Source organism: Polypterus senegalus, chromosome 6 (genome assembly GCF_016835505.1).
Source record: "Polypterus senegalus isolate Bchr_013 chromosome 6, ASM1683550v1, whole genome shotgun sequence".
NCBI classification, from domain to species: Eukaryota; Metazoa; Chordata; class Cladistia; order Polypteriformes; family Polypteridae; genus Polypterus; species Polypterus senegalus.
The window spans coordinates 1,283,902-1,310,917 of NC_053159.1; the positions used below are offsets into that span (position 1 = coordinate 1,283,902).

General features: G+C 48.2%; 1 protein-coding gene across 1 annotated transcript in view; it reads left to right on the forward strand.

The window, feature by feature from the left end:
* adcy5 (adenylate cyclase 5) overlaps window positions 1–27,016 on the forward strand; it is a 136,698-nt gene that overhangs the window by 79,617 nt on the left and 30,065 nt on the right. Inside the window, exons 4-7 of the mRNA XM_039755216.1 lie at window positions 10,797–10,908; window positions 13,817–13,944; window positions 19,786–19,944; window positions 25,184–25,325. Coding sequence (XP_039611150.1) covers window positions 10,797–10,908; window positions 13,817–13,944; window positions 19,786–19,944; window positions 25,184–25,325 — 541 coding nt within the window. The remainder of the gene's footprint in view (window positions 1–10,796; window positions 10,909–13,816; window positions 13,945–19,785; window positions 19,945–25,183; window positions 25,326–27,016) is intronic.

The window sequence follows — 27,016 nt, forward strand, 5'->3', positions numbered from 1 at the left end:
GTGCGAGTCTTCACCCCAGCTTTCCTCCTGTCATGATGTGGTTTGTGGTGATCTTAGTCACATTGTCACATGTTTGACTTCGCTCCTGTATATTTAGTTCTGCAGGCAGTATGGCCCCCTAGTGGCTCAAATGTTGTTTGTCATGCAAGCCTCCAAAAAGACGCACACACGGCCAGACCTGCCCACATTTCAGGTTCAGGCCCACTAGATTGGTTTGACACCAAACTCAAAAAGGCAGACTTGCTAAACTTTATAGGCCCAAGATGTGGCTGAGACATTTTTACATAAAGTCTCAAAAAATGGAGAAGATGAATATCAAGTAACCACTAATCCAGCACAAAACAAGGCACAATCCTTACATTTAAAGATTTATTCAAATAAGGACGGCAAGGCAGGAACAACAATGAGGAAAAGGCAAAATATAAAAACAAACAAACGGCAACCACAAAACAGCCTCATACCTCGTAGTGGAAAACGAGCAGAAACGGGAGACTCCAACACCACTCAGAAACGGGAGACTCCAACACCACGCAGAAACGGGAGACTCCGACACCACTCAGAAACGGGAGACTCCGACACTCAGAAACGGTCTCCCTACTAGTGACCAACAGCCGCCCCTCAAATGACTCCTTGGCTCATCGGTCAACGAGCTGATCTCATAAAACGTTTTTTTCAGAATCTGCTTTTCTTAGTTTTACGTTCATTAGTTGTAGTTCTTCTTTACCGCTGGTATTACGGTGCGGGTGATTTTGCTGCCAGAGCTTCCTGTAAGCAGAGAGCAGGTAGGCAGAGTGACTTGAGATGAGAGGTGCGAGCGGACTGTTGGCTTTTACATTAAAGAACGCAGAGAAATAAACGGAGGAAAGGGAATCGGAGGAGTCGTCCTGAGCATAGAGAGGAACGGCAGATGTCTAGTAGTTGCTGGACTTGGACTGGAAGAGAAGAGAAGCTGCTTTAATGAGCTCAGAACTTCTCGTTTTGTCCTTTTTTAAAATGGACGCTCCTTGTCTGAGTGTGAGTGGTGAGTAATTTTGAGTTTAGTAAATCGGCTTTGTTAGCTTAGAGGCCAAATGCGTTGGATTTACGTTTGTTAAGCGCGTTCACCTCGGACCTTCTTGATAAACAATCAATCATCCATCCATACATTATCTGACCCGCTATATCCTAACTACAAGGTCACGGGGGTCTGCTGGAGCCAATCCCAGCCAACATAGGTCGCAAGGCAGGAAACAAACCCCGGGCAGAGCGCCAGCCCTCCGCAGGGCACACACCAAGCACACACTAGGGACAATTTAGAAACGGATAAACAATCAACATTTTTTAAATTATGGCTTGTAATTATGACAATCATTTTACTTTCTTTATTGCCATATGTATTATAGATAAATATTTTGTGTACATATTATTTCATTAGTTAAAAAGGTATGGAACTTAACAGGAATTTATTCATTTTAGCGTTTCTATGATCACTACAGAATTTCATTTTATTAATAAAAAATGAACCCGTGACCCCTGTGGTCTGCAGTTTAACTGTAAAAACCCGACTAGAACATAAGACGTCTCGATGTATGCTCAATAATCCAGGTAAGGAAATTCTAGAAAGTTCATTCTGTTCATCTGGACGTAGTTTTTTTTTTTTTTCCCCACGGGAGATACGTCACATCACTCGTCCAAATGACTTCCTCAGTCTCAGTTTCTCGACCCTTATTAACAGTACCCTGGCCTAATGACCGCACTAGCACCAGTGACTTAACGATGAGCCGTGTGATCAACGATATGCAAATTGGCAGAGAGTTGGGGGCATGGCTGCAATCACCACATTGTAAGATGGTGAGAGATGTACCCTTAGGCCCCCCTTTTTGCTACAGCAATAATTGGTCCACCCCAAGGACCGGGTGCCCCGGCACAGACAGAGTAATATAGTTTACGCAGTTAAGTGCCAGTGAATTATTCATCGGGGAAACCAAACAACCACTGGCAAAGCGGATGGCACAACACAGAAGAGCTACCTCGTCAGGCCAGGACTCCGCAGTCTGTTTACTCCTACAGGTCAGTGGTTAGTCTTTCAGTGACGAAGATGTGCACATCCTGGACAGGGAGGAACGCTGGTTTGAGCGAGGAGTCAAGGAGGCCATTTACGTGAAAAAGGAACGACCATCTCTGAACCGAGGAGGCGGCCTAAGGGCACATCTTCCACCTTCATCTTCGTCTTACAATGCGGTGATTGCAGCCATTCCCCAACTCTCTGCCAGTTTGCATATCGTTGATCACATGGCCCAGCGTTAGTTAACGGTGCCAGTGCGGCCATTTGGCCAGGGTACTGTTTATAAGGGCGGAGAAACTGAGACTGAGGAAGTCACTTGGATGAGTGATGTAACGTATCTCCTGTGGGAAAAAAAACTACGTCCAGATGAACAGAATGAACTTTGTAGAATAAGACTTGGACACCTCTGGTTATGCAGGAGTGCGATGTAAGAAAACATTTAAATGGGTAAGAAGTCATTACTGGCCAACTGTAGGAGCACGAAGTCTGGTGACCGGTAACGACCCTAACCTGCACTATAGTGCCCCAGCTCCAGAACACTCTAGAAGGTTCTAAAGCTTAGTCTTGAGTGCTGGGGGCGCTGCTTCCTTAGGCTCTACATACAGGAGACAGGCCTGAAACCACACAACACTAGAAAGAAACAAAATAACAAAGAAAATCGTAACGTTACCAACAGACAAAGCCAAACTGAAAACAGAAGTGACAACGCAGCAATGCCGTAATTCAGCGTCATTTCTTTTGTGACGTTTGTTTTCTTTTCTTTTTTCTTTTGTTGGTTTTTTCTCTCTCTGTTTTTAGGGATTTTGAAACATTTGTTTTTGCCAAGTGTAGTTTTTGCGTTTTATCCAACGCATTGAGATGAGTCACGTGAGTGCAGTCGGCGCTCTGTCGCTGTCCGCAGAAGTCCGCTCTAAATTTGGCGTCGGGGTCCCGTTTCGTTGTCTCTCGGCTGGGTAGCCTGCCTACATAAAACTGCAGCGTAGTTAACTTCTTTACAAGCAGGCCAAACGTTCGTTTTCAGTTTCCCTTTTCTGCTCCTGGTTGTGACTTGCGGTTCATCCTGGTGTTTTGTTTGCTGGTTACTTATCTCAGTCTGCCCCTCATTATGTTTCACTCTTCTGGTCAATTCCTTGGCTTGCTGTCGTCACAGGTGTGTGTCACTTCACCTGCTAGCGTCACAAGTGAAGAACTCTGAGATACTGGGCACTTCAGCTGTGTTAGTCGCTTTGGGAAGCCGTGCGGGTCAGGTGTGTGTCCGGCGGAAGTTGCGTCACCCCCTGTTGTTTTCAGTGATGCCCGCATGGCCGCCGCTCAGTTTAGGAATGAAGTTGCCCAGGGCTCGGGGTACTCTGACTGCATTCAGGCCGACCGCCTAAAGATGGTGGGTAAGGCCAGCTAGAATGTTCAGTTCCACATGCTCGGCATGTCGTCCATGCAAGACCGCACAAGCCTGAGAGGCGCAGAGAAGAAAAGCCAAACCTGACGAGACTCTGAAGACCTGACAGCAGGTAGAAAAAGCAAAGACTGAAGGCGGCAGGCGTCGAAATAACCCGTGTCCTGTTGAAAGAGCCCCATTGATCGGAGTGCGGCTCATTCGATTGATTTAGCTTAAGGACGCAAATGGAGATGCAGGTGCTTTACACCGGGAGGCGTTAAGGTCGTGCTTGTCACTGTCACCGCCGCCGAACTCGACACAAAATCACTATGGCCGCGGTGCTTCTGCTCCCCAGTGAATTGTTCAAGATGTCGATTTGGTGCCTTCAGCAGCTCAGGGACACTCGCTCACAGATCATTATGGGGTAGCCGGGGTATCTTTGCTCTTTTAAATTGTTGCCCTACAGCCTGATGTTCATTTTCATTTATTGATTATGTGAACTTTGCTTTTACTGTGTCGACGTATGATGTGGTGGTCTTTGTTCCTTGTGTTTTGTGGGCGGAGTCACAATGATGTCACTTGTGAAGGCCCAGCCCCTCAGCGGGTCAATTTGAGGGTCTTTTGTGCTCCTGGTTGGTGGTTTGTCTTTACTCTCCCGTCACCATTTGAGTTTTTCTGGCTTTCGATTGTTGGATTTCGGGTTCGGATTTGTTTGCCTCACTATTTTTATTTTTTTTTTAATCTTGGTGCTGCTCCTATTGGTCTGTTTTGCTTAAATTCCAATATATCCTCCTTTTTTTTAATCATTCATTCTGGACTCGTTTCTCAGGTTTGACCGTTTTCCTTACTCTTAAGAGGTACTTTGGTATATTTTGGGCAGGGCTGTGGAGTCGGTAGATAAATGCTCCGACTCCGACTCCCCGACTCCGACTCCTCTGTATGTATATACTATGCTGACGTATTTTCTACATCCATTGAAGGAAAGGAAGGCATCATACATGTCATTTCACCACAGAACTACTGGCTAGGAAGCCAACACTCTACTATGATGCCAGATTAAAGACAAACACAACTGTTTGGCGGCCGCAGATTGCGGGCGTCCACATGGACGGGCAGATCCAGCTTGCCGAAAATCTCGACCACCGCCCCCATCCAAAGTAATGTGATGCCTCTGTCAGCTGCAGTGGCCGTCTCCTCTGTCAGCCAGCCGGAAGTGCATTGTGTCCCTCACCGGCCAGCTGATCAGCAGGATGAGCCTCTGCTGGAGACGGGTAGGGAGATCTGTGTTCTCGGCTCCTTGGCCCCTTCACTGGCGCATAGCGAAGCGGAGCCGACGGAGCTGAGAACACACCAGATGATTTTTCAGGCGTTTGACGCATGATGACTCGTTGAACGGCCGAAAAATCGGCAGTGCATCTGTAAATGTATGGGGGGCTTCAGGCTAGGTTCACAGTTGGAATGGAGTGGAAAGCGGTGCCGCACCTTACCTGTGCATTACATCCCATATAGTGACGCATACAGTCAATGAAAAGCATGCTTCATGGTTACTTGACATGCTCGTTTTGTGGTAACGTTATGCACTGCAAGCATTGGGCTTTATTCTTACAGCAGAGAAGTAGTTCATTATGACTGTTTGTGAATTGGGACATTTCAACTTACTTTTTTAATTCCCATTTAAATTTAGTAGGAGTCGGAGTCGGTTAACTTTTTGTCGACTCCAGGTACCCAAAATTGTCTCCAACTCAGACTCCTCGACTCCGACTCCACAGCCCTGATTTTGGGATATTTAAAATCTTTTGAACAATTAAAAAACAAAACTGTTCCTCATTTTTGGACCTGAAAAGGCCAAAGCCTGCCAGTAGAATTTGGGGCCAGGCTGCTTGACCCCAGAACCTGTTTTTAGGTTTTAGATATTTCGATGGCTGCCTGCCATTTTGTGTTGATTTCTGGGTGGTGTTCATTTTTTTTATATAAGGCTTGTTTTGGTCTTTTGAGTAAATCTTTTAATTATTAAACAACTTTGATTTTCTCATTTGTGGATGGGCCAGGGTTTTTAGGGTTTCCCTCTCTCCACTTCTTCCCAACTTTCCGTTAGGCTTGTGCAGGCTGTGAAGCCCACCTGTGTCAAGTATTTCATTAGAGCCAGTGCCGCTCTGTCCTTGGGGTGAAGAGGGAGGACTGAGGGCTACTAACACGGTGAGTACTGAGATCCTGATTGTGTGGCACCAGCTCTGATGGGATGGCAGTGTTATCAGAATGTCTGATAGGCCACTTTCAAAACTTTCAGGGGGACATAAACATCAGGAAAAGGTACAAAGATCCTCTGAAGGTAAAGCTTGTGCCCTGCGACATCCACCTTGGGAAGATCGGGATCACCCGGGTTGAGACAGAATCGCGTGGCATGGGCACAAAACCCTCGAATGAAAGAGGGTGAATGGCAGAGACAAAGGAGGGAAAGCGTGCTGTGCTGCAACTACAGATGGCTCTGTGGATCTGACCAGTCACAAGCCAGAAAGTCCGCTCACATGTTGGCCTCCGCAGTCACTTGGGAGTCTCTTCTCAAAGGCCCCTAAAATACAGAAGGCAGCTTGCCACCATTTTGAGTTTTGAGAGCCCTACAGATCATAACACGGATGGGTTCCTTTTCTAGTTCTGTCATGAAAGGCCCCCTTTGGGTGAAGGAGCGGAGTTTCTCAGGGATGCGGCCTGGCCTTGACCTGACTAAACTAGAATTGCAGCAGCTGACTGAAGACCCCAGGGTGAACGAGGAGGGGTTCCTGTGTCTGCTCCGGTAATTATTATTCCGTTCATCCATGACACGCTCACACAGTTGTGTCTTTCATGCTCTTGTCTGATTCCCATCAGTGTTTCCTTTTCTTGTGTAAGGCTAACTCATCGCTTTCTTGAATGGCTGCGCGTCTGTGAAGTTCTGCTTGTCTTCTGCTGGCGTCTGATTCGGTACTCCGCCGTGTCATCTCACTTGTGATGTACCGGGCCCGTCGTTCTGCGGCGTACGCCGTTCAGCAAACCTCCTCCACGCTGTACATTTGCACCTGCAGTAGTTTAGCTGTGACTTTTCGAACCTAAATGTAACGTCAAGGGAGCGTCGGGATGTAAATCGCCTTCCCTAATGGCGTGTCTGCGGCCGGGCTGCTGTTTTACCTTTTAAGGCCCAGCGGCCAGAAGGCAGCCGGCTCTGTTTATCAGCTCAGGGCTTTGCTAATTGCTAAAAAAGGAAATTTGGTCCATGGAGCTGGCAAAAAAAAAAAAACGCATTAAAGTGTCAGCCTTTCAACACAGAAATGAACTTCTCCTCGTGCTGCCGATGACTTGGAAATTCTTTTAATTCAGTCGAGGAGTTTCAGTTCAGTGGGCAAAATGCAAAATGGCCACAGAGAAGTCTGACAGGACAAAATGAAGGGAATACGCAAATAAAGAAATGTGACCGCAGACGTCTAAGAGCAGTTGAGTTCTTTCTGTTATTTCTTAATGATCTCGTACTTATTTCAGCGACACTAAACACGTTTGTGAAACAGGCTGCGTCTGAGCTTCTGCACATAACAGCCGACTGCTTGAATTCAATTTTCAGATTGCCTTATTTGTAGTAAAGTCGTTTCGTCAAAGGTTTTTTTTACACTCTGCAGTATTGAGGAATGGTGCCGGGCGGACTTGGGGCCGCTTGTTCGATCGCCACTTGGCATTCAGCGCCATGCTTGGCTGCCTGGCTGCTGTCAATTAATTGCGTTCAAAAGCTCTTGACGTTTTAAGGCCCCACTCAGGCTCTTTATTTTAATTGAATTACCGAGCGAACTGAACCTGAGTTACGGTGGAGCGTAGCAGGCCACAGCAGCCAGTTAGGGGATTGCTGGTTTCACTGGTGAGGAGATGATGGTGGTCTGTTTTGGAGCACTTGTGATATGGAGACACCGCTTTTGAAGTTCCTTTACAGATGATTGAACGTCCCTTTTGCTCCATCAGCTTAAAGCAGGAGGCCAGTGGGTACTAACACTTTAGTAGAAGTCATGGCAGAGCAGATCAAAAGTAACGTCGCAAGGTTTGCCTTAAAGGGCACCGACATAAAACGAGGCCACAGTCCAAACGCTGGAGAATCCAACACCCACGTCTGGCTTTGTGCAGGTTTGGGGAGTTGCCCATGTCCGACCTGCCAATGGACACTCGCGCCACCCAGAGCAGTGCCGCTGGGATAGGCTCTGGCTGCCTGTCACCACTTGGCTCCTGAAAGTGACGTTCAGTTCGTTGTTCTGGAGCACAGACTGCTAAGAGTGTCACGTTCACATTTTAAATTTCACTCTGGTGGCCCCTTCTAAACTTTGGCAGCGCCGTTGACGTCACACTTTATGACAAAGGTTCCCGCGGAGTTTACACATCCAGAATGTCAGGCAGCCAATAAAATTAGTCGGCTACAACGAAGGCTCCGGCTCTTTGTGAAGGTCGTCAGTCCGCTGAATGGTGAAGCGCGGCGTCTTACGGCGCATGAAGGAAGGAGGCAGTTGGCACAAAGGTAGCAAAGGGTAAACGTGCCTGGGCTGGGGACGACGGCAGAGAGTCTCTCGGGGCTGACAAGTGACGTTTGGACCGTGTGAAGGGTCAGTTTGTGTTCCGATGTCTCTCACAGAGCCAAGACATGTGCGGAGACCATTCAGTCCGTTTGTTGCTCGTTTGTTAAGCTGGCAGCTCGGCTGTCCCCGTGTCTCCTCCAGACCCCCCTTAAAGGTTGTCAGGGTCTCTGCTTCAACTCCATGTCTTCCCACAACTCCTCCTGGCTTCAGTTCTGATTTCCACCGCTGACCTTCCAGTATGTCATTCGTCATTTACTTTGAAGGAATTCTGCTGGATTTCCTTTATCGATGTCTTTAAGGATTTTAAAGACTTGGATGAGGTCGTCACACGATCTCCTTTGCTTGAGACTCACAGGAGGACACGTCCTTAGATCCTGGGATTCACTCGGATGCCCTGCGGACTGGCACTCATGTAGTGTGACACTCGGAGTACCTCCAAGGTGCTCAGTGACCGGCTGTAGGGGCGACTTCTGTGTGTGCGAGAGTTGAGTAGGAAGCTCAGGACATGCAGTGACCTCAAGAAAAGAAGAACCAATCAAATCAAGAAGAAGAAGAAGAAGACAACAGATTGGCTAGGCAGCCTCAAGAACCCAAGAGACACAGGAGATCTCGACGGAGCAAAGAGAGGAGAGGCTTGTTGGCAGTCTGGTGTCTCGTCGTTGTCGTACCACCACATAGTGCAGCGTGAAGGTGCAGTAGATGCTCCACGCTGATCGTATTTTTGAAATGTAGTAGGAAGTTTGAAGTGAGGAAGTCGTGTAACGTCTCACCCCCTGTGATTCTCAGTCGTCCAACGCGAGACACTCGAAGCAATGAGATCAGCAAGTGCAGTTGTTCAGGATGCCACTCTAACCGGCTGCGCTCAGGCCGTGTGATGCCAGCCTAAGGCCAAGTCCACACATTAAAACTGCAGACATTAGTCTCGTCTTTGTCTTTCGTCCACACTACCCCGTTGTTTTTAACCCTCAAAAATGGAGACTTTTGAAAACGCTCTCGAGAGCCGTATACTTCTGAGAAGCCAGCTTGGCGTTACAGTACAGATGGCTGAAACTGTTAAACTTCAGCATCTGTTTGGCATTGTGACTTGGGTCGTGTGTATTACGTGGCCCTTCCCTGACTGGACCCTGCGCATTACAACATCTCCTCTCCAGACTGGTCACCCATCACAGAAGACTTCAACATGGCAGACGATGAGGAGTTGCTTTCCATGGAACTTGTTATGTGTGTTCAGCTCAGATGCTGCCATCATGCGTAGAAGGACAATCATTTAGCGGTCACTACTGATTTGTGATAAATCCACTGGCGGGCAGCGTTGCCGTTCCTTCAAGGATGTTTCTGCTGCTGTGCACATGCCCAGTGTAGGTGACTGTCTAAGTGTCACTTCAGTGTTGACGGAGATCTTGTCACAAGTGACGTGAAAACACTAGCATGGACGGAGATGGTTTGAAAAGGAAGAGTAGTTGTGGACGGTGCCTGCATGGCAAAGCTGTGCCATTAGGGTTGTTAAATCTGTAAATGTGTTCCTGATGCCACCATAAAGTCAGGGTGCTTTTTCAATGCACTAATAAAATGTTTTTTGTTATTTAACATTAAACATCTATTCAAGTTATCAAGTGGCTGGCACATGGAACAGCTTAGCGATAACTCGCCTGGGTCTAACAGCACAATTTGTTGTAACTGAATGTCGCCAAGTGTTCAGAGATGGTTGTGGTTCTACATATGTAAATGGTTTTTGTGAATAATCATTGTTATCCAAAATATGAACGTGGAATATTCTGTCAGGTGATTTTCATTCTAATTCCAGATGCCCACGGTCCTCCATTTGCAGGTGTTACCAACAAATGTGCTGGTGTTTGGCACTGCAGCAGGTTTACGATTGTATACCACATGCTACCGCAGAGTGCCAGTTTGTGCCATTGTGCTCAGCATGCCATCCATCCAGTCGCCAAGCCATTCGAGCCTAAGACGGGAACATTACAGGAGGTTTGACGTGAAGGGGCCATTCAGAGCAACAGAGCTCACCAATCCCAAGTCGAGATTTGAAGGTCCCTTAAGTCCCGTTCTGTGCTGCGCTGGTCACTGATCTTAGGTGTCTGTGGCTCTCTGTGTGGAACAAAAACTCGTAACGTCAGCCTGGCATTAGTGACCCTTTCTAAACATGTCACACCAAGGACATGTACTAAATCTGCATGTGCACAGCAGAGGACGCTGGGCCGACCTTCTACTGTATTTACGTTGGCATTCTGGTATTTTCTTGTTCCTGTTCCATGTAATAACACGTTTTCTCATTGAAGAAAATTCAATGTTTTTGACTCGTTTTTCCTGGTGCCAATGCTGAAGAGGCTACTAAGTATTCCAGCGTTGTTTTTGACCAGAGGGTTTTACAGTTTCCTCTCCTTACTTTTGTGGAAATTTCTGAAGTTGATGGATGAAATGCTTTTGCCTCAGTTTCGGACCTGGCTGCCTTGGTGGAGGCCTGTTCAGTGGCTCCAGGCATGCAAAGAGGGCAGCGGTGGTGTTTTTGAGGCCTGCACCCCCTTTATGAGCTGGCAGGAATCACCACAGTTGTCTGTGCAGTTTTGGGCAGGTCATGTGAGCCAAACTGAAAAGGAAAATAAAAAGCCAAAGTAGCGTCGGGGTGAATGTAAAACGTGATAGTGACAGCAGATACTGGGCATCAGGCTCATGTGCTTAAATGTGTTATCTAATGGGTGCCATTTCTTCACTTCATTCTAAAGTCAGGTCAAGGCATTGTGATGGCATTAAATGTGCTGCGTCTCTTTCTCTTTCTTTGCAGCATCTTGTTCGCTGACATTGAAGGTTTCACCAGCCTGGCGTCCCAGTGTACGGCACAGGAGCTCGTCATGACGTTGAATGAGCTGTTTGCGCGCTTTGACAAGCTGGCAGCGGTAAGTTCTTGTGCCCGCTTCCTGTCATTCCTGTTATTTTTTTGAGCACTTTGGGTGCTTGAGACAGTGGCGCCCATAATGAATACACGATGGTGCAGCGGGAGAATGTACTTCATTTTTAACACCATTAAAAGTGCGTCTGATTCAACAGTCAACATGACAACCACATTCCCTGAACTGTAAAACCCACAAGTGAAATCTCAATTATCTTTAGCAGTCATAGCGAAACTGCAAAAAAAATAAATAAATAAACGCCACACTGCGACATTTAGTGTTTTATCCAGAAACTTGGACGTGTGGCACAGGATGCCGCTGTCTTTTATAGATTTGACTTCATGTGAAAGCACTAAACAGCAGCACCAGAAATGGGCAACAGAATGGCGGCCTAAAAAAAAAATGACAATTTTATAACGTGTGACAGATAGAGGGCGCTATCATCCTCTTGAACCCTCGGACAATACGTCAGACACCAGGTGAAAGTCCAAATATTGGTTTTATTAACGCAGTAATGTGTACAAAGCACCCTGTACTCCACAATACTCATAAACAAATACACAATTCTCAATAATACTACAATCCTCCACTCCCAGACGCGTTGCCACCCTTAAACCCTTTATAGCCCTTGACTCGGAAGTGTTTCGCTCTCTCTGTCCATGGGACTAGGAACACTTCCGGGTCAGATAAAAACTCCTTTTTCTTCAACCTGGAAGCACGTCATTTCCTCTGTCCGCCGACTAGGACGCACTTCCAGGCTGTAGGGAAAATAATCCTCGTTCCTCCCTGCAGCGTCCTCTAGCGGCCCCCATGGTATCCAGCAGGGCTGTGGATAAAAACTCCATTGTCCAGGATTCCCTGCTGGCCTTCGGGGCACCTCCATGCTGCAGGGAGTTCGCCATCTGGTGGCCTGGAGGTATTGGACAGGTTGAATATATCACAAACGTTAATTCAGAAAAATAATAAAAATAGTCCAAAACAGCGTTGTACAATGAGCAGAACAGAGAGGATACGTGCGATAAGCCCGATATTATATTATATTATATTATATTATATTATATTATATTATATTATATTATATTATATTATATTGCATTGCTCTGGGGTTTCAGTCCAGGTAACCAACCCTGGGTTTGTATGAAATGACGTAGAGACAACATGGCCGAGCTCAAGTGTGTTTTCATTTTATTTGATTTTCTTTTTTGGTTTCCTCTCTACATTTCTTTTTGCACATACTGGTTTCTTTTTTGCTTCCCTATTTCTTAATGAATATCTCCCACAAATGGTTGCCTTTATGTTAATGTTGTTTGCCTTGGGCACTTGAGGTAGAGTTAAGGGAGGCGGGGCCACCCCAGCATTGCAGCTCAGCTTTTATTTATATTTATATATGGGGGTCTCGCCCTTCATGTTAACCTTTCTTCAAATCTTTAATTTGGTGGGTTTCAAATTGTATCTTTTTCTAACTCTCATTTTTGGACTTTGGTTTTGTTTAAGCTCAAGATTTGGAATCGACGACTGATTTTTGCGTAGTTTGGGTTCATTTTTTTTAATTTGTGCTCAATTTGTAAAACATTGCAGCGATTTCTGTGACGGCACACCAAACTCATTAAAGGTGCAAGCCTCAAAGACAAAAGTCAGACCCGCACTTCCACAAATACGTGTAGGCCTCCTGACTGCTCCACGTCAGCCTGGTCCCAAACTCAAGATGCAGGCTTATGGCCTACACAGCCCAGTAGTGCAGCAAAGGCTTTCAAAGTCACAAATGCCCAGAAAGGGACAGAGGAAAGCCATAAAAAAGCTCAGTCCCTAAAACAACAATGGTAGTCCTCCAAGTAAGTTGAGAGCATTAGAAAGATTTAGACGAGAAGTGGCCAACCAGCCCAACAAAGCTCGCCAGTCCCATCCACTTCATTCCTCCCACATACCCACCTCTCTCTCTCTCTCTCGTATGACTGCTCAGTTTGGCCAGGTGATCAGCTCTAGGAAGAGTCGAGGTTGTGCCAGGCTTCTTCCATTTAAGAATTCTGGATGCCACTGTGCTCCTGGGTACCTTTACCGTTGCAGACGTTTTCTGTAGCCTTTCCCAGGTCTGCACCTCGTCACAATCTCCTCTCTGCACTCTGACGGCAGTCGTTTCGGCCTCAAGGCTTGGCTTTACTTGAGCCATGGGACGTCCCATCCACGGGTGTGTGCCTTTACTAATCAGCCCGGTCAGCGGCAGAGAAGGTGTAGAAACGTCTCCGTGATGATCAGCAGAATGGGGTCCACCTGAGCCAAACCAAGGGGGTGTGTTCCTGTGTCAGTGTGAGAGTTGTAATAAATTTGTCAAGATGTCCAGAATCCTGTCTTCGCTTTGTCACTCTGGGCTACTGAGTGTTGCTTGATGAAAGAATTGAAACGCTTTTAGCAGAAGGCTGCAACATAACAGAAAGTGTTAAACGTGAAGGTGTCTGCGCTGTACGGTGTGTTTTATGGGGGCGATGCGCTCGCTTGAACCCAAGTGGTAATTTCAAGTGTGCCACCTTCTCCAGAAAGCCTCACTGGGCACTCAGAAGTCTGCTTTGCAGTGAAGCCCCCATTGACGAGGGCTGGCGCTGCGCGTTCACACGTGTCCTCGGCCCGGTGTCGTTCAATGGCTCTAGTCAAGGATTCTTTTTTACGTCGAGTTCGTGTAAGACGAGGGCTTGTCTTTTGCACACCAGTCTCCAGTTCAACATGCAAGTTGTGCCGGCCGGTGGGCTCTGCTCACGTCTGCTGCTCCCCGCTTCACCTCTCCATTACTTCCGCTATCCCCAGCAGCCAGTGGCTCTTCCCGAGTTTTTTGAAAGCCTTAAAAGGTAAAAACAGTTTGGAATGTCAGAGCACCAGCGTTTTCCTTGTTTTCCCATTCATGTTTTTCCCTTTTTCTGTTCAGGAGAATCACTGCCTGCGAATCAAAATCCTGGGCGACTGCTACTACTGCGTGTCCGGACTGCCGGAGGCTCGGGCAGATCATGCCCACTGCTGCGTGGAGATGGGCGTGGACATGATAGAGGCCATCTCGTAAGTACCCCGCTGATTTAACCCTTTCATCTTTGACTTCCATTTTGTTAGAAATCAATAAAATTGTTGCTTTGGATGGCCGAATAAGGAGGACACTTGTGCTCAGTTTGATGAGGCGGCTCGTGGTCTTCTTGATCACAGCGTTGTCTCTTTGCAGGCCGTAATTACCGCTTAAGACCCTGCAGGGCCTGCCAGGTGGGATTGTGTGTTGTGACTCCACACCGGTGATGGCGCTCAACGTCCACCCGCACCGAAACGTCTGCAGCATCGGCTGTGCTAACACGGAAGACGAGCCTTATGAGGAACGGGTTAAGTGCCTCATTTTAAAAACGTTCTCCGCAGCAGTTTAGCTGAGAAATGCCAGGTTTCAAATTGTAGGTTTTCGAGTTCTCAGCAGATTGCTGAACACATCAGCAAAGAATCCTTGTGGTGATCAGCAAATAAACGCCTTCACTAATTTATGTTGGGAAATAACAGTAGAGGGGGTCGGTGTGGCCCTGGTCCATGCACCCGACTGGGCACACAAGTCGGCACACTCTGGCGCTCCTTCAGGGTCCGTTCTGACTTCCAGTTTCATTGAATATGGCTGCTGTTTCTTTTATTGTGCCATTCCATACCTGCGCACATACATTCTTCAACCTCTGTACACTGGGGTGCCAGCATCTGTACTGGCAGCGTTGGGTACAAGGCAGGAACCAGCCCTGTACGTGCCACCAGTCCAACACAGGGCATACATGTGGAAACCCACAGTCAATAGCCCTGGGGCCAAATTAGTGTCATCAGTGTGCCTACCTGACGCGTCTTTGGGATGTGGCATAAAAAATGGAATATTGGGAGAATAAAATGGGTGGCAAAGGGAGAGGCACGGGAAACGAGCAGGTGTGAAACGCGATTTACAATCAAATTCAAATTAGAACTTGGCATTGAGCGATTTCCATTGAACTCCTTAGCTGCTTACGGGACTGGCTGTTCAGTCACCAGTCTAGTGACGAGTGTTCACGTTGATTGGCTCACGATACTCTTCATCCAGATTAGGACCCCCGAGTGCAGCCTCAGCACCACAGGTTTTTTTCTGGTGGCGGGAGTGCCAATTCTGCCCCCAACCCCCAAGTGTTTCCCTGCAGGTTGGATGGATGCAGATGATCGTCATGCCCAGGACGGAGCATTCAGGTTAAGGGCCTCGCTCAAGGGCCCAAAAGAGCACAGTCCCTTCTGGCGTTTACGGGATTTGAACTGGCAGCCTTCCGATTACCAGTGCTGACCCCTAGCCTCAGAGCCACCGCTCCGCCGTAATGAAGGCCGCTGTTAAATGAGACGACGAGATTCTGCAAGTGCATTGACATTATTAACAGCAACATCCTGGCATCTGCTGACTCTAAAGATGGTGCAGGTCATGTGGGCAGTGACGTTGGCTGCCAGACGGGTCACAGATTTCACCCCTGAAACGCCCAACCACAGCGCAGTGGACAGCCCATAAGTCAAACATATGGCAGAATCGAAGCTGTCTTGTTGTTGTCACATGACCAAAATTCTGGAGGGGCGTGTTTGAGACGTGGGCATCGCCATGGCTACCGAGGCGTGGACGTCTCCTACTACAGATGGTTACGTGACGTCACAGTTCAGATTTTCACATGAATGGTCTTGTGATGCAAACTGCCGTTGCGAGGGGCAGTGTGACTCGTCACAATTATGACATTTTTATGATTTTAATTTGTAATTATTCAAGGAAAGTCAATCATCTTAAGGAAATGTGCCCACCGGTCAGAGCGTGAAAAGGGCATCAGCGTTCATAACGCTAAGATAGTCGGATTGAACTCTGGCCTCAGTTCTAAGTGTCACGTTGGGGAGAAGCCTGGCACCACTGCCACCTCAACTGCTCAATACCATGCCAACAGTGAAGTGTGGTGGGACTGGCAGACTTGTCAGGGTCATTGGAGAGCTGAATGGCACAAAGTGCAGAGATGTCCTTAATGAGACCCTGCTTAGGGCTCTCTGGTTCACAAAGCAAAGACAACACAGGAGGGGCTTAGGGACGTCTCTGAGAGTAGCCCACCCAGAGCTCATTCAAACACATGGCAGTCCAGCGATGGTCTCCATCCAACCAGACCGAACTTGAGAAGATCCGCAGAGACCAACGGCAGACCAGCCCCAAATCCAGGGGGTGTGAAGCTTGCTGAGTCGGAGCCAAGATGACTGGAGCTTGGAATGGCTGCCAAAGGGTCTTCAGTGAAGTGTCAAGTGAAGGGTCCGTGTGCCATGTGTCAGTAGGATATTTCAGTTTTTAAGAAAGTTCCAAAATTTCATTCTGGGGTATCAAGTGTTACTTGATGAGGGAAAAAAATGAATTGAAGGGATTTTAGTACAAGATGTGAAATAGTGAGGGGGTCTGAAGGCGCCATATATAAAATCTGAAGTCAGCGCACCCACCTTTGTTTGTACAAAATCCACGCCTTCGCCCCACTTGGGCCATTCATCTCTTTTCAGTCTGTTCACAATCTGCCTGATGGGAAACTGGAACCGACCTGTAAATCAGCTTTGAAAAGCCCCCATGTCACCACAGGCCTGACACGTGACAGCCCTCAATGCCAAAGCAGAAGCCACTCGTTTTGTTGTAGTCTGATCAGTGCCTGGTCTGCACTGTGAGGCTGGCACCGACGAGGTGACTGGTGGCCTTAGTGCCAGAGAGAACAGAGAGGGTGTGGCCAGAAGACGTGCTGAGTCACGAGAGCCGTCATCACGGGCGTCACTGCTTTGTACCCAGAGGGACATTGAGGTTAATTAAAGTCACAAAGGGATCAGGTGGGATCAACCATTTAAATCTGAGCGGCCCTGAATGTGGCAGTCGTGGTGAGAGCCTTTTCAAGATCACCGTGAGGGCACTCGAGGCACCCAGAAGATTTATGTTCAATTTAGGCGGCCAAGAAATCCCAGGAGAAGGCACCAGAACAACCTGGAAGACGGGCATATGCCCATCATGTCTCAGAGGACACGACCCCCAGTAATAACAGTGACACACTCGCCTATCATCATGTAAATCACAGGAGCTGACAGTGGGCATGGCGTTGGCATTTAATAAGCAGGGGGCCGCTGAGGATGTGCAGCACATGGAGGGCAGGCAGATGGATTCCACGTGACAGGCAACTCACTACAGGGTAGGAAAATGTCATTGTTTCCACGGAGTCACATGACATCACAAACCATGACCCAGGTGGCACTTGGCTAATCTTCACCTGCTGCCCCGAGAGCTCCGAGCTCGACTGACCACTCACTGGACGACAGTCTGTGCAGCAGACCCCTCTGTTTGCCCAGCTATGACCAGAGTGACTTCCACTGAAGGCTCATTGGGGTGACACAGTAGGTAGCACTGTCACTTTACTATCCCGTGTCCTGGTTGCTGTCCCTGTGGAGTCTCCCCGTGTCTGTGTGGCTCGTCCCCCAACAGCCCGAAAGACGCGCAGGTCAGCTTAGCCATTGACTCTAAAGTGGCACCTCGTGCCAGCTGCAGCTGAGACTGACTGTGGCCCCGCAGGTTTGAGACGATTCATCCTGGCGTCGAGTGTGTTTCTCTGTTGTTAATATGAATTGATTTTCTGTGTCATTTTACGAGTCAGATAATGCTAATCAAATGTTCCAGTTATTCAGAATTAGCCGCCTTGATGGTTATTTTCAGAGACATCGTTATTGATCCGTTAGAGCAGTGGTGCCCACCCTTCACTCCTCCAAGACCCCCAGTGTTCCACGTGTTAGCCCCCCGACAGGCCATGATATTCTTATATTTGTGCCTCAGACTTGACAAAGGTGCTTGTCTTTAATCTTATTAAGAAATGCATACTTGCTACTAGTGTTGTGTGCACAGCCCATTGTTGGAGAGCATATTACAAAACTAAGAGGCCATTTCAAAAACAGCCTGTGTGTTTTATTAAAAAATAAGGGCACTTTGTATTTGTGCCTCCATTTCTACACCCACCTTATTGAAAGGACAGGTGTGTGTGTGTGTGTGTCTATCATTACAACAGATGAAGAAGCATGAACACTGCCTTGTACACATCCCATACCGAGTGGCATATCACAGGGATATGCGCATTGCATTTGTCATTCCAACAGATGGCTCATCACAGACATGTCATTACTACAAATGGTTGGCATGCACCATCTGCTGGAATGAAAAGTGCAATTACATGCATTCCAATCGATGCAAACGTTAACACTGAGTAGGAGACGACTGGCGAGCTTTGTGGGGCTGATTGTCTCAAAATCTTTCCAGTGTTGTAATGCACATGGATGGCACACCTTGCCATAACCCCATTTTTAGGGGTAAATTAATACCAGTAATTACCAAAACACTGAATTTGTCACCTCATCCATCCATCCATCCATTATCTAACCCGCTATATGGGGGTCTGCTGGAGCCAATCCCAGCCAACACAGGGCGCAAGGCAGGAACAAACTCCGGGCAGGGCGCCAGCCCACTGCTGGGCACGCACACCAAACACACACTAGGGACAGTTTAGGATCGCCAATGCCCCTAACCTGCATGGCTTTGGACCCAGGAAGTGAACCCGGACGGGTCTCCTTACTGCGAGGCAGCAGCTCTACCACTGCGCCACCGTGCCGTCATTTGTCACCTCAGGTATTTTTTATTACTCACTTGTTAAATTATGCATAGAATGACTGCGTATTTCTGAAAATGAGTCACTGCCGACATGTGTTTTTTTTTTACATAACTTAATTACAGAAGCTACTTCATTGTCCTCTCGATTCAGTACTGGAGCGCTTTGGTCAGCGACTGCACATTAAACACGAGTGGAAATGCAAACGCGTGCACAACAATCAAGTCGGTGGAAAAAACAAAAGCATCGTGTAGGGCTGTGACAAAGTGGCAGAAAGGTGGCCAGCCCTGACACCCTGAGCTTTGAAAAGTGAGGCGGGGCCACCTGCCAATCACCACCAGGAGGTGCCCCCCAGTTGCTGGCGGCTCATTGTCAATGCGCTCTGCCCGCGTCAGTTCTTTATGCCGTGAGCTTTTTGTGGATTGTTTCGACTTTGCTTTCAGCCTCTTTTTTGGGATTCTGTTCGTCTTGTATTGCCATCTTGTGACAGGCAATTCCATTTATTGTTTGTGCTCCACAGAGCTTCATTATGATGAATACTTTCTTTGTGAAGAATCGTTTTTTTATGTTATAAACATTCGGTGCTCGACTCTCCTCACTAGCCAGAGTCTGATGGTGATATCCCCCTCTAGTGGGCATCATTAGAAATGCTCAGAACTCAGGACTGCGAGTCACGACTGTAGTAGGTGGTCTTTAGATGGACCCAAGCTACGAATTACCTCATAAACCGTCTTTGGGGCTGCAGCACCAAATATGAGCACAGGAGGGTAGAAAGTGAGGGTGCCGTCGCTTTCACTTCGGGTTTTCTTATTAGCCATATTTTAGTTCACATTTACTTTTCACAAAAATAATTTGAATATGTGGAACTGCAGCCATCTGAGTATCTCTCACCGCTTAGCGTCTCACCACTGCGGAGTTCAAAAGGAAACCGCAGCGCTCGATGACAACAAAGTGTCAGATCTGACTTGTTGGGCCCAGTCCAGTTATGGCACAGCTGGCGTGCGCAAAGAGTCTTCTGTTCTGTGTGCCATCCATGATATAACTCCAATAGATGTTTTATAGAATATGAATTTTTATTGTGAGTTTTGTTCAGTAACAACATGAGTTTAGTTTGTATGTGAAGACAGCACTCTGATTTTATCGAATGTCCCAGCAGCAGTCATTGTGCTCATTGTGAGTCAGGATGAATGGAGAGGCGCTGGGCCCTCATTTCTGTCCTTCTGCTTTGCAGGCTCGTGCGGGAGGTGACAGGCGTGAACGTCAACATGCGCGTCGGGATTCACAGCGGCCGTGTGCACTGCGGCGTCCTGGGCCTGCGCAAGTGGCAGTTTGATGTTTGGTCCAATGATGTCACCCTGGCCAATCAGATGGAAGCCGGAGGGAAAGCTGGGTATGTGTTCTCGTGTGCAGCCTTGATGTGCGCTCACTGCAAGAAGTTTGTACCCGTTACTGCACGTGCATGTTGACTGTGTCTGGCAGAAGGGTAAGTATGAAAGGGCGCCAGTCCATCAGACACACACACACACGGGCCAGTACTGCAACTCCAGTCCACCTGACCTGCATGTCTGTGGAGTCCAAGGAGAACACGCAGACTCCACGTACGGAGGGCCCATGATGTGAAGGCTGTACTACATAATAAATAAAGTATCTATCTATCTATTATATATTGCCTTTCACATATCTATCTATCTATCTATCTATCTATCTATCTATCTATCTATCTATCTATCTATCTATCTATCTATTATATAGCACCTTTCACATTATCTATCTATCTATTATATAGCGCCTTTCACATATCTATCTATCTATTATATAGCACCTTTCACATTATCTATCTATCTATTATATAGCGCCTTTCACATATCTATCTATCTATTATATAGCACCTTTCACATTATCTATCTATCTATCTATCTATAAGGCAGCAGCCCTATCCCCGCTGCACCACTGGGACTGTGAAAACCTAATATCTACATATATTATTTTATACGCACACGACCCGCGGTAGGGAGCTGGAGTAAAGCAGCAGGACACGTTGAGGTACCAAATCCGGCAGACCATTTAATTAAGAGGAAGACGCTAGCTAATCCGAGTCGGCCCACACAGCGCGCTCTGACATTTCCTTTCGGTTTTGTATCCCGCACAGGAGCAAGCAGCTCGTGTGTCACGGTGTCCTGGTCGTGAGTTAGACGCACGCTGTGTTCTGTCGCACTCCGTCACTCTCACTCCTCTACAGGCGGGCCATCGACTCCCTTCTGGGCTCAGTGGCGGCTCCTCTAGAGCTCCTTCTGGTGGCCAGTAATGGCCCTGCACCTGAGTTCCTAGTGGCCCCTGCAGGTTTTGGTCTGCACGTCTACACGGCCCCCTGGGGTCCGGTTGTCAGTCCTCCGTGGCCTTTGTCTCGCTCACTGACTAGACTTCGATTACGAGATTTTGTAAAATGTAAACGTACTTAACAGGGATTGCATTGCATGTGAAAGTAGCTGGTGGTCACTCGTCCCGACGCAGCAGGTCTGTTTCTTTCTATTTGGACGACTATACAATCTTTAATATTTAGCTTATTTATATTTCATGTATAATAAATACATATTTATATTTCAGAGTGCAGCACATTAATGTCACTGTGGATCAACTTCTTTTTTTTTTTCCACGACCGAGTTGGTCACCCGTGGTTTGTATTTGTGTTTACGTCGAGGCTTCACGTGTAAAACGGCCTCAAGTGGAGTCGCGCCAGTTGACGTTTCGATGTCCGCGTGTCATTCATTTTTATTGTAAAACCAAATGAGGCAGTCGGGGTTCACTTCCTGACACCAGAAGGCTGACGGCCACGTGTGCCCCCTGAAGGAGTGAAGCCGAGCCTTTAAGTCATCTGAACGCAGTCTGAGCGATGAGGATGGCGGAGAGAGAGAGAGAGAGAGAAGCACAAATCACATCAATGGCACCAAACGTAGCCCACCCTACTGGCCCTGTAAGTGCCTTAGAGACCGGCCCACCTAAGGAGGCACAGTCACCACATCAGTGCTGCTGCTTGCTCTTTCTTTTTGTCACTCAGGCTCCTCTTGCCCACCCAGGTGAGCCCCAAGTGAGGGGCTTTTAAAGAACTCTCCGTCCAGCTGCTTCTTGAAGGACCCTTCACCCCCCAAGCTGGGGTGTACATAAGTGCTGCCATCTGTGATACTGCTGGGGGGCTCCATTTCAACTTCCCAGCCCCCCCGTCCCGTATCTGTTCATTACCCTCGTTTAACCCTTTCTGTGCCCACTTCTCAATTTTACTTTCGGCGCTACAACTCTCGTCACCTTTAGCAAAGCTACCCTTTGTATTTTCGGGGACGCGTAGACCCTGTTCTTGTCACAGAGTGTCCCCCGTCACCTGAAACGTGTGCTGATAGCACTGCTGGACTCTACTCCTCTCCATGTAAAAGTGAGGCTTTGGGTCATTACTTTCAAAATGTGGGTGGCACGGTGGCGCAGTGGTAGCGCTGCTGCCTCGCAGTTAGGAGACCCGGGTTCGCTTCCCGGGTCCTCCCAGCGTGGAGTTTGCATGTTCTCCCCGTGTCTGCGTGGGTTTCCTTACACAATCCAAAGACATGCAGGTTAGGTGGATTGGTGATTCTAAATTGGCCCGTTTGTGTGTGCTTGGTGTGTGGGTGTGTTTGTGTGTGTCCTGCGGTGGGTTGGCACCCTGCCCAGGATTGGTTCCTGCCTTGTGCCCTGTGTTGGCTGGGATTGGCTCCAGCAGACCCCCGTGACCCAGTATTTGGATTCAGGGGGTTAGAAAATGGATGGATGGACTTTCAAAATGTTCATGGTGCACCCAGCCACCTCGTGTGGCACACTGTTTGAGAGTATCATACATTTTGGGTAATGCCACATTTCAGAAGAAAAGTCAAATGAGTTCAAAGATCTTGTTGCCTTCAGGATGTCAGATTGCACAGCACAAAATGGCTTAAAGGGTGGAAACTCTGCAAAATAACCAGAACCCCAGGCCAGGATGTCACTGCTGTGCCTAGAAACAGGCCTTACCCCTGACAGCCTGGCCCCAAATTTAACATACAGGATTTCCCCCAAAATGGCCCACTGTCACAACACTCAGTCATCTGCAGCCCGGCTGTCAACTCCCTTTGGTCTTCAGTGACAGTCTAGAGCGCCTTCAAGTGGCAATGAATGACCAATGGCCCCTGCAGGGTTTGTGGTCTCCAAGGCCGTCCGCTGTCCATGGACATGTCAGAGTGACAAACATGGTGATAAGGGGTTTGAGGCCTCCAGCTCGACCAAAGTGGCCTCAAAGTGGACCTTTCATTGGCTGCCCCAGTGGGGTGAAAAAGTCTCCAAACTGCTACCTGCTGACTTCGACCTACGCAGGCCCTAAAATGAGGGCTGGCTTTGAAATTTCACAACATTCAAGAGAAGAGGTGAGCACAACCTTCTGGCTTGTAGACACAAAGACACTGAAGAATCGTTTTAAAGTGTTTATTACTGAAAAGAGCAAAAAAGACAAACAAGTGTCAACCCACAGAGCAAGAAAGAATCCAAATTAACCAGGAATACCATCATCCCAGTAAACTCCAGGAGACTCCGAGCTCCACTGCTGGGTCACAAGATGAAGTCCGAAGGCGGGGCCAGCAGCAGTGATGTCACAATTAAAGGAACAAACCGCATACAAGACTCACCGAAATACCCTAAAAACATGAAAAGAATCATTCAGAATGTCAAAAACAACAAAGAAATTCAAGCCACGGAAAACACAACCGAGGCGTACAAGTCCAATCTGTTATCCAAAACTCGGAAGCAAAACTCCACAATAACCAGAACTTCAAAAGAAATGTCGAGCACAAAACCTGGGGAGGCCTCAGCCTGAACATAAAGTTGGAGGGGGCGGTCCATCAGCAGTGATGTCATGGGGGGGCGGACTCCACCTATACAACACAAGACATATAACACTGAAGCACATACACAATCAAAAAGAGCAATGACATAAAGCCAAAAACCACAAGAAAAGCACATTCACGTGAATAGAAACGACAATAAAAAAAGAGAGTGAAGGAACTGTGAACTGTGAAGGACAGGATGGCAGATTACACGACTGCCTGGCGAGAATTGTAAAGTATCAGGAGAGCTTTGGACAGCCAGCGGTCACCCTTTGTGTGTGGCAGTCGTGGCAGCTGCACGAAGGCGAGTTCAGCTTTCGTCAGCCAGACGGGCCTCGGTCCAGTTTGTGTCCTCCGACACCATCGCCTTTCCTCTCTGCTTCCAGCCGCATTGTATGCCTTGCGCTCATTGGTCGTTGGCCGATCATGGTGGCCTGCTGAGCGATATGACCATCACGCTACGTGACTGTCAGTTGACGACTATGCCGATGAAGGCTTTGCGCGGGGAGCAGGGGGCTCGAGTCACCACAGTAGTGCCAGACGCCGCGTGCTTCCCTTGCTTGATTTTGCCTCCTTACATGGCAGCATTCCCGTGGTGTGCTTGCACATGACTTGTATTTTTAACTTGGATCATCGACAATTAGAACTCAGTCGACATTAAGACTCCGAGAACTGGCAGATCGTTGGGTTCTGATAACGAGCGCAAGACGCCGTCCCGATTCTGCCAGTGCCGAGGCGCGTGCAGCCGTTGGCAGGCCTTCAGTGGGATTTTCACAGGTTCAGCACTCCTGGCTCGTTTCATCTAACAGACAGATAAGCTGAAGCAAATCGAATCAAATTAATGACACGGTCCGGGCCTCATTAAAGATCCTTATTCCCATAAATGAAATCTGGCAACTTTACAGAGGCAAAACAAATAAGCGAGATGCAGGAAGGCCGTTTCATTTTCCCGTAATGGCCTCCTAACGGGAGACTTCTTTGCTCTTTTGCATTTCAGTCCAGTTGCTTTCATCCTTTTATGTTCCACTGCGCGTTTCCTCCAGAGAGCTCGAGATCTGCTTTGCTTCTTAAATAATGCACGCTCGCTGTCAGGTGTCCTGGTGCCTGCGACGGCACTCGTCTTCGTTTAATGAGCAGAGAGGCCTTTCCTCTCCTTGAGCCTTTGCAGACTGTCATGTCGTCCTTTCCTTCTCCAATTAGGCCGATCAAGCGCAAGTCCAGAGAAGCGGCGCAGGCTGCTCTGTTTGAGGATCATTTCTAACAGATTGCTCTTCTGCACGATGTAATGATCAGCCTTTGGAGATGTCAAGTTACCCGACTCCGTGACAGCTGCTGGCCAAAGTATCTTCAGCTCTCCTCTGTGTCTGCCAGACGGGGCCGAGTGGTTTACAGGCACAGCAGTTGAGCCCTTTCGTTCTATCCTGGTACGTAAAACACGAGACATCAGACAGACGGGCCTCCCTTGTGCTCGTCGGCTCCAAGACCACCGCATTGCTTGTTCTTCGTTGCCCCATCGAGTGCATTGTTCTTCCAGTTGAGCCGCCCTATGACTTAAGACGACCAGTTGGACTGAGTCACTGGTATGAGACTGGCCGCCATCAGCGCACACCACAACCGCTCCAACTCGCTAAGATCATGTCAGTTAAAACTGTGACTGAAAACCACTGGGGACGTCCCGTAATGTGAGAGGCCGAGTGACGATCTTTTCATCTCGGTTTCACTTTTAATGTCAGTAATCATCCGAGTGTTTTGTTTCAGGCGTATCCACATAACCAAAGCTACCCTGAATTACCTGAATGGAGATTACGATGTGGAGCCCGGCTTTGGAGGGGAGCGAAACTCGTACCTAAAGGAGAACAACATCGAGACGTACCTCATCGTCGGCTGCAGTCAGAAGCGGGTAAGCCATTCGAACGCCTCGGTGTCCCTGTCCGCCGTTTCCCTTCTTTGTCCGTTTTAGCGTTGTGTTTGTTGACGACTCACTCTTACTGTAGCGTAGGCCAAAGTGAAAGAGAAATGAAGAAAGAGCAGGGCGGTAAAGGACGACGCCCGGCCAGTGTCTTCAAAAGGAGCGCTGTGCCCAGGACATGCCTGCTGCCTATTCCCCCTCTTAACACCCAGTTGATTTTTGAGATACTCACCTCACTGTCTGTCCGTGTGCCCTGCTCCCCTGCCATGTCCGGCTTGCCTCTATGCCCTCCCAGAGCAGCACTGTGTGCCAGGCGTGTGATTGGCAGGTAACAAGTAAAAATGAATCGCAGGCCTTGGAGCGTGCTCTGGCACCGTGCCTCTCACTCTTTGTCGTCTGGTCACATTTGACGGGTGCCACTGCAGTGTTTTAGCATGTGTGCTGCTGACTCGTAGTTTGGCCCGTGGGCTTTGGTCATTAGAACAATCATGACAAGAGCAGGCCATTCACCCGAACGTGACCTGTCAGCGTCGTGAAAGAAACAAAGAAGACAGATAAAGATTTGGGGGGTCCACTCCGTATGTAAACTTAAAAAAACGAGCCAAAATAGCGGCTGCCTGGACAATGGAGTGCTCGGCGTTTATGCAGGTCAGGACAGGATGGGATCTCCGGCGGAAATGAGGTGCGCAGGAGGGCGTGTTGTAACGAGTCTTAGCTGGGCTTTCCTTCTGGTGGTCTGTCGAAGACGGAGAAAAGGCATTGATACCGTTGGTCGACCCTGGACTCTGCATCTTACCCCAGGTAAGCCCTCAGACTGTGACAGTGCCCACTCGCCAGCATCAGTCACTCATGGCTCCTGTGTTCACCTGCCCTAAATCAGTGGGGTGCCACTCACGGAGCGCGGTATCCTTAAGGTTGTTTAAGGACTAAGGAGGGCCATTTGTACCCAAACAGACTGCCTGCTGGTCACAGCCTGGTGCCCGTTCTGCGCACTCCCACTAGTGGTCTGGACTAGCAGGAGGCTGTTTGTTAAGTTTTGTCTTTACGCTTGTTGTACCCTAAACTCCTTTTGCGAAGGTAAAATAATAAAAAGAAGAAGATGATGGATCAGAGTGCAGCGCCTCAAATGTCTAAAGTGCATGTGAGTACCGGAGGGCAGCTGAAGTAACAGTTGGTGGTTAGATGGTTCAAGAAAAGTCCGCTCGGACCAGCCGATATGTGAACACGGAAAGTTCAGATCCGCACCCTGAGCCGTCCACATTCCAGACGGCCATTCAGCGGACCACCGATGTGCTGGGTAAGCCTAAGCTAGAGTGGCAGCACTCGCCCTGTGGACAGACTTGTGACTTTTCATCAGGTCGTCACCTTGATGCATTGGCACTCTGGTGCAGTCCAGATGATCTCCTTTGGACCTCACCTTGAACGGGCAGATCTCAGTCGTCATCTGTGTGGAGGTTACATGCTTTGCCCACATGTGTGCATGGGCTCTCCTCACTCACCATGTGCTTAGTTTAATTGGGAATTCTACACTGGCACCATGTAAATGTGTAGATGTACCAGTGTGAGAACTGCCATTGCTTGGCACTTGATTTACTGTGCCAGTAACAATAACATGGAGAGCGTCAGGTAGCCATGATATGCTTTTGAAACGTTGTGTTGCACCTTTTAGAAACGAGAGGATT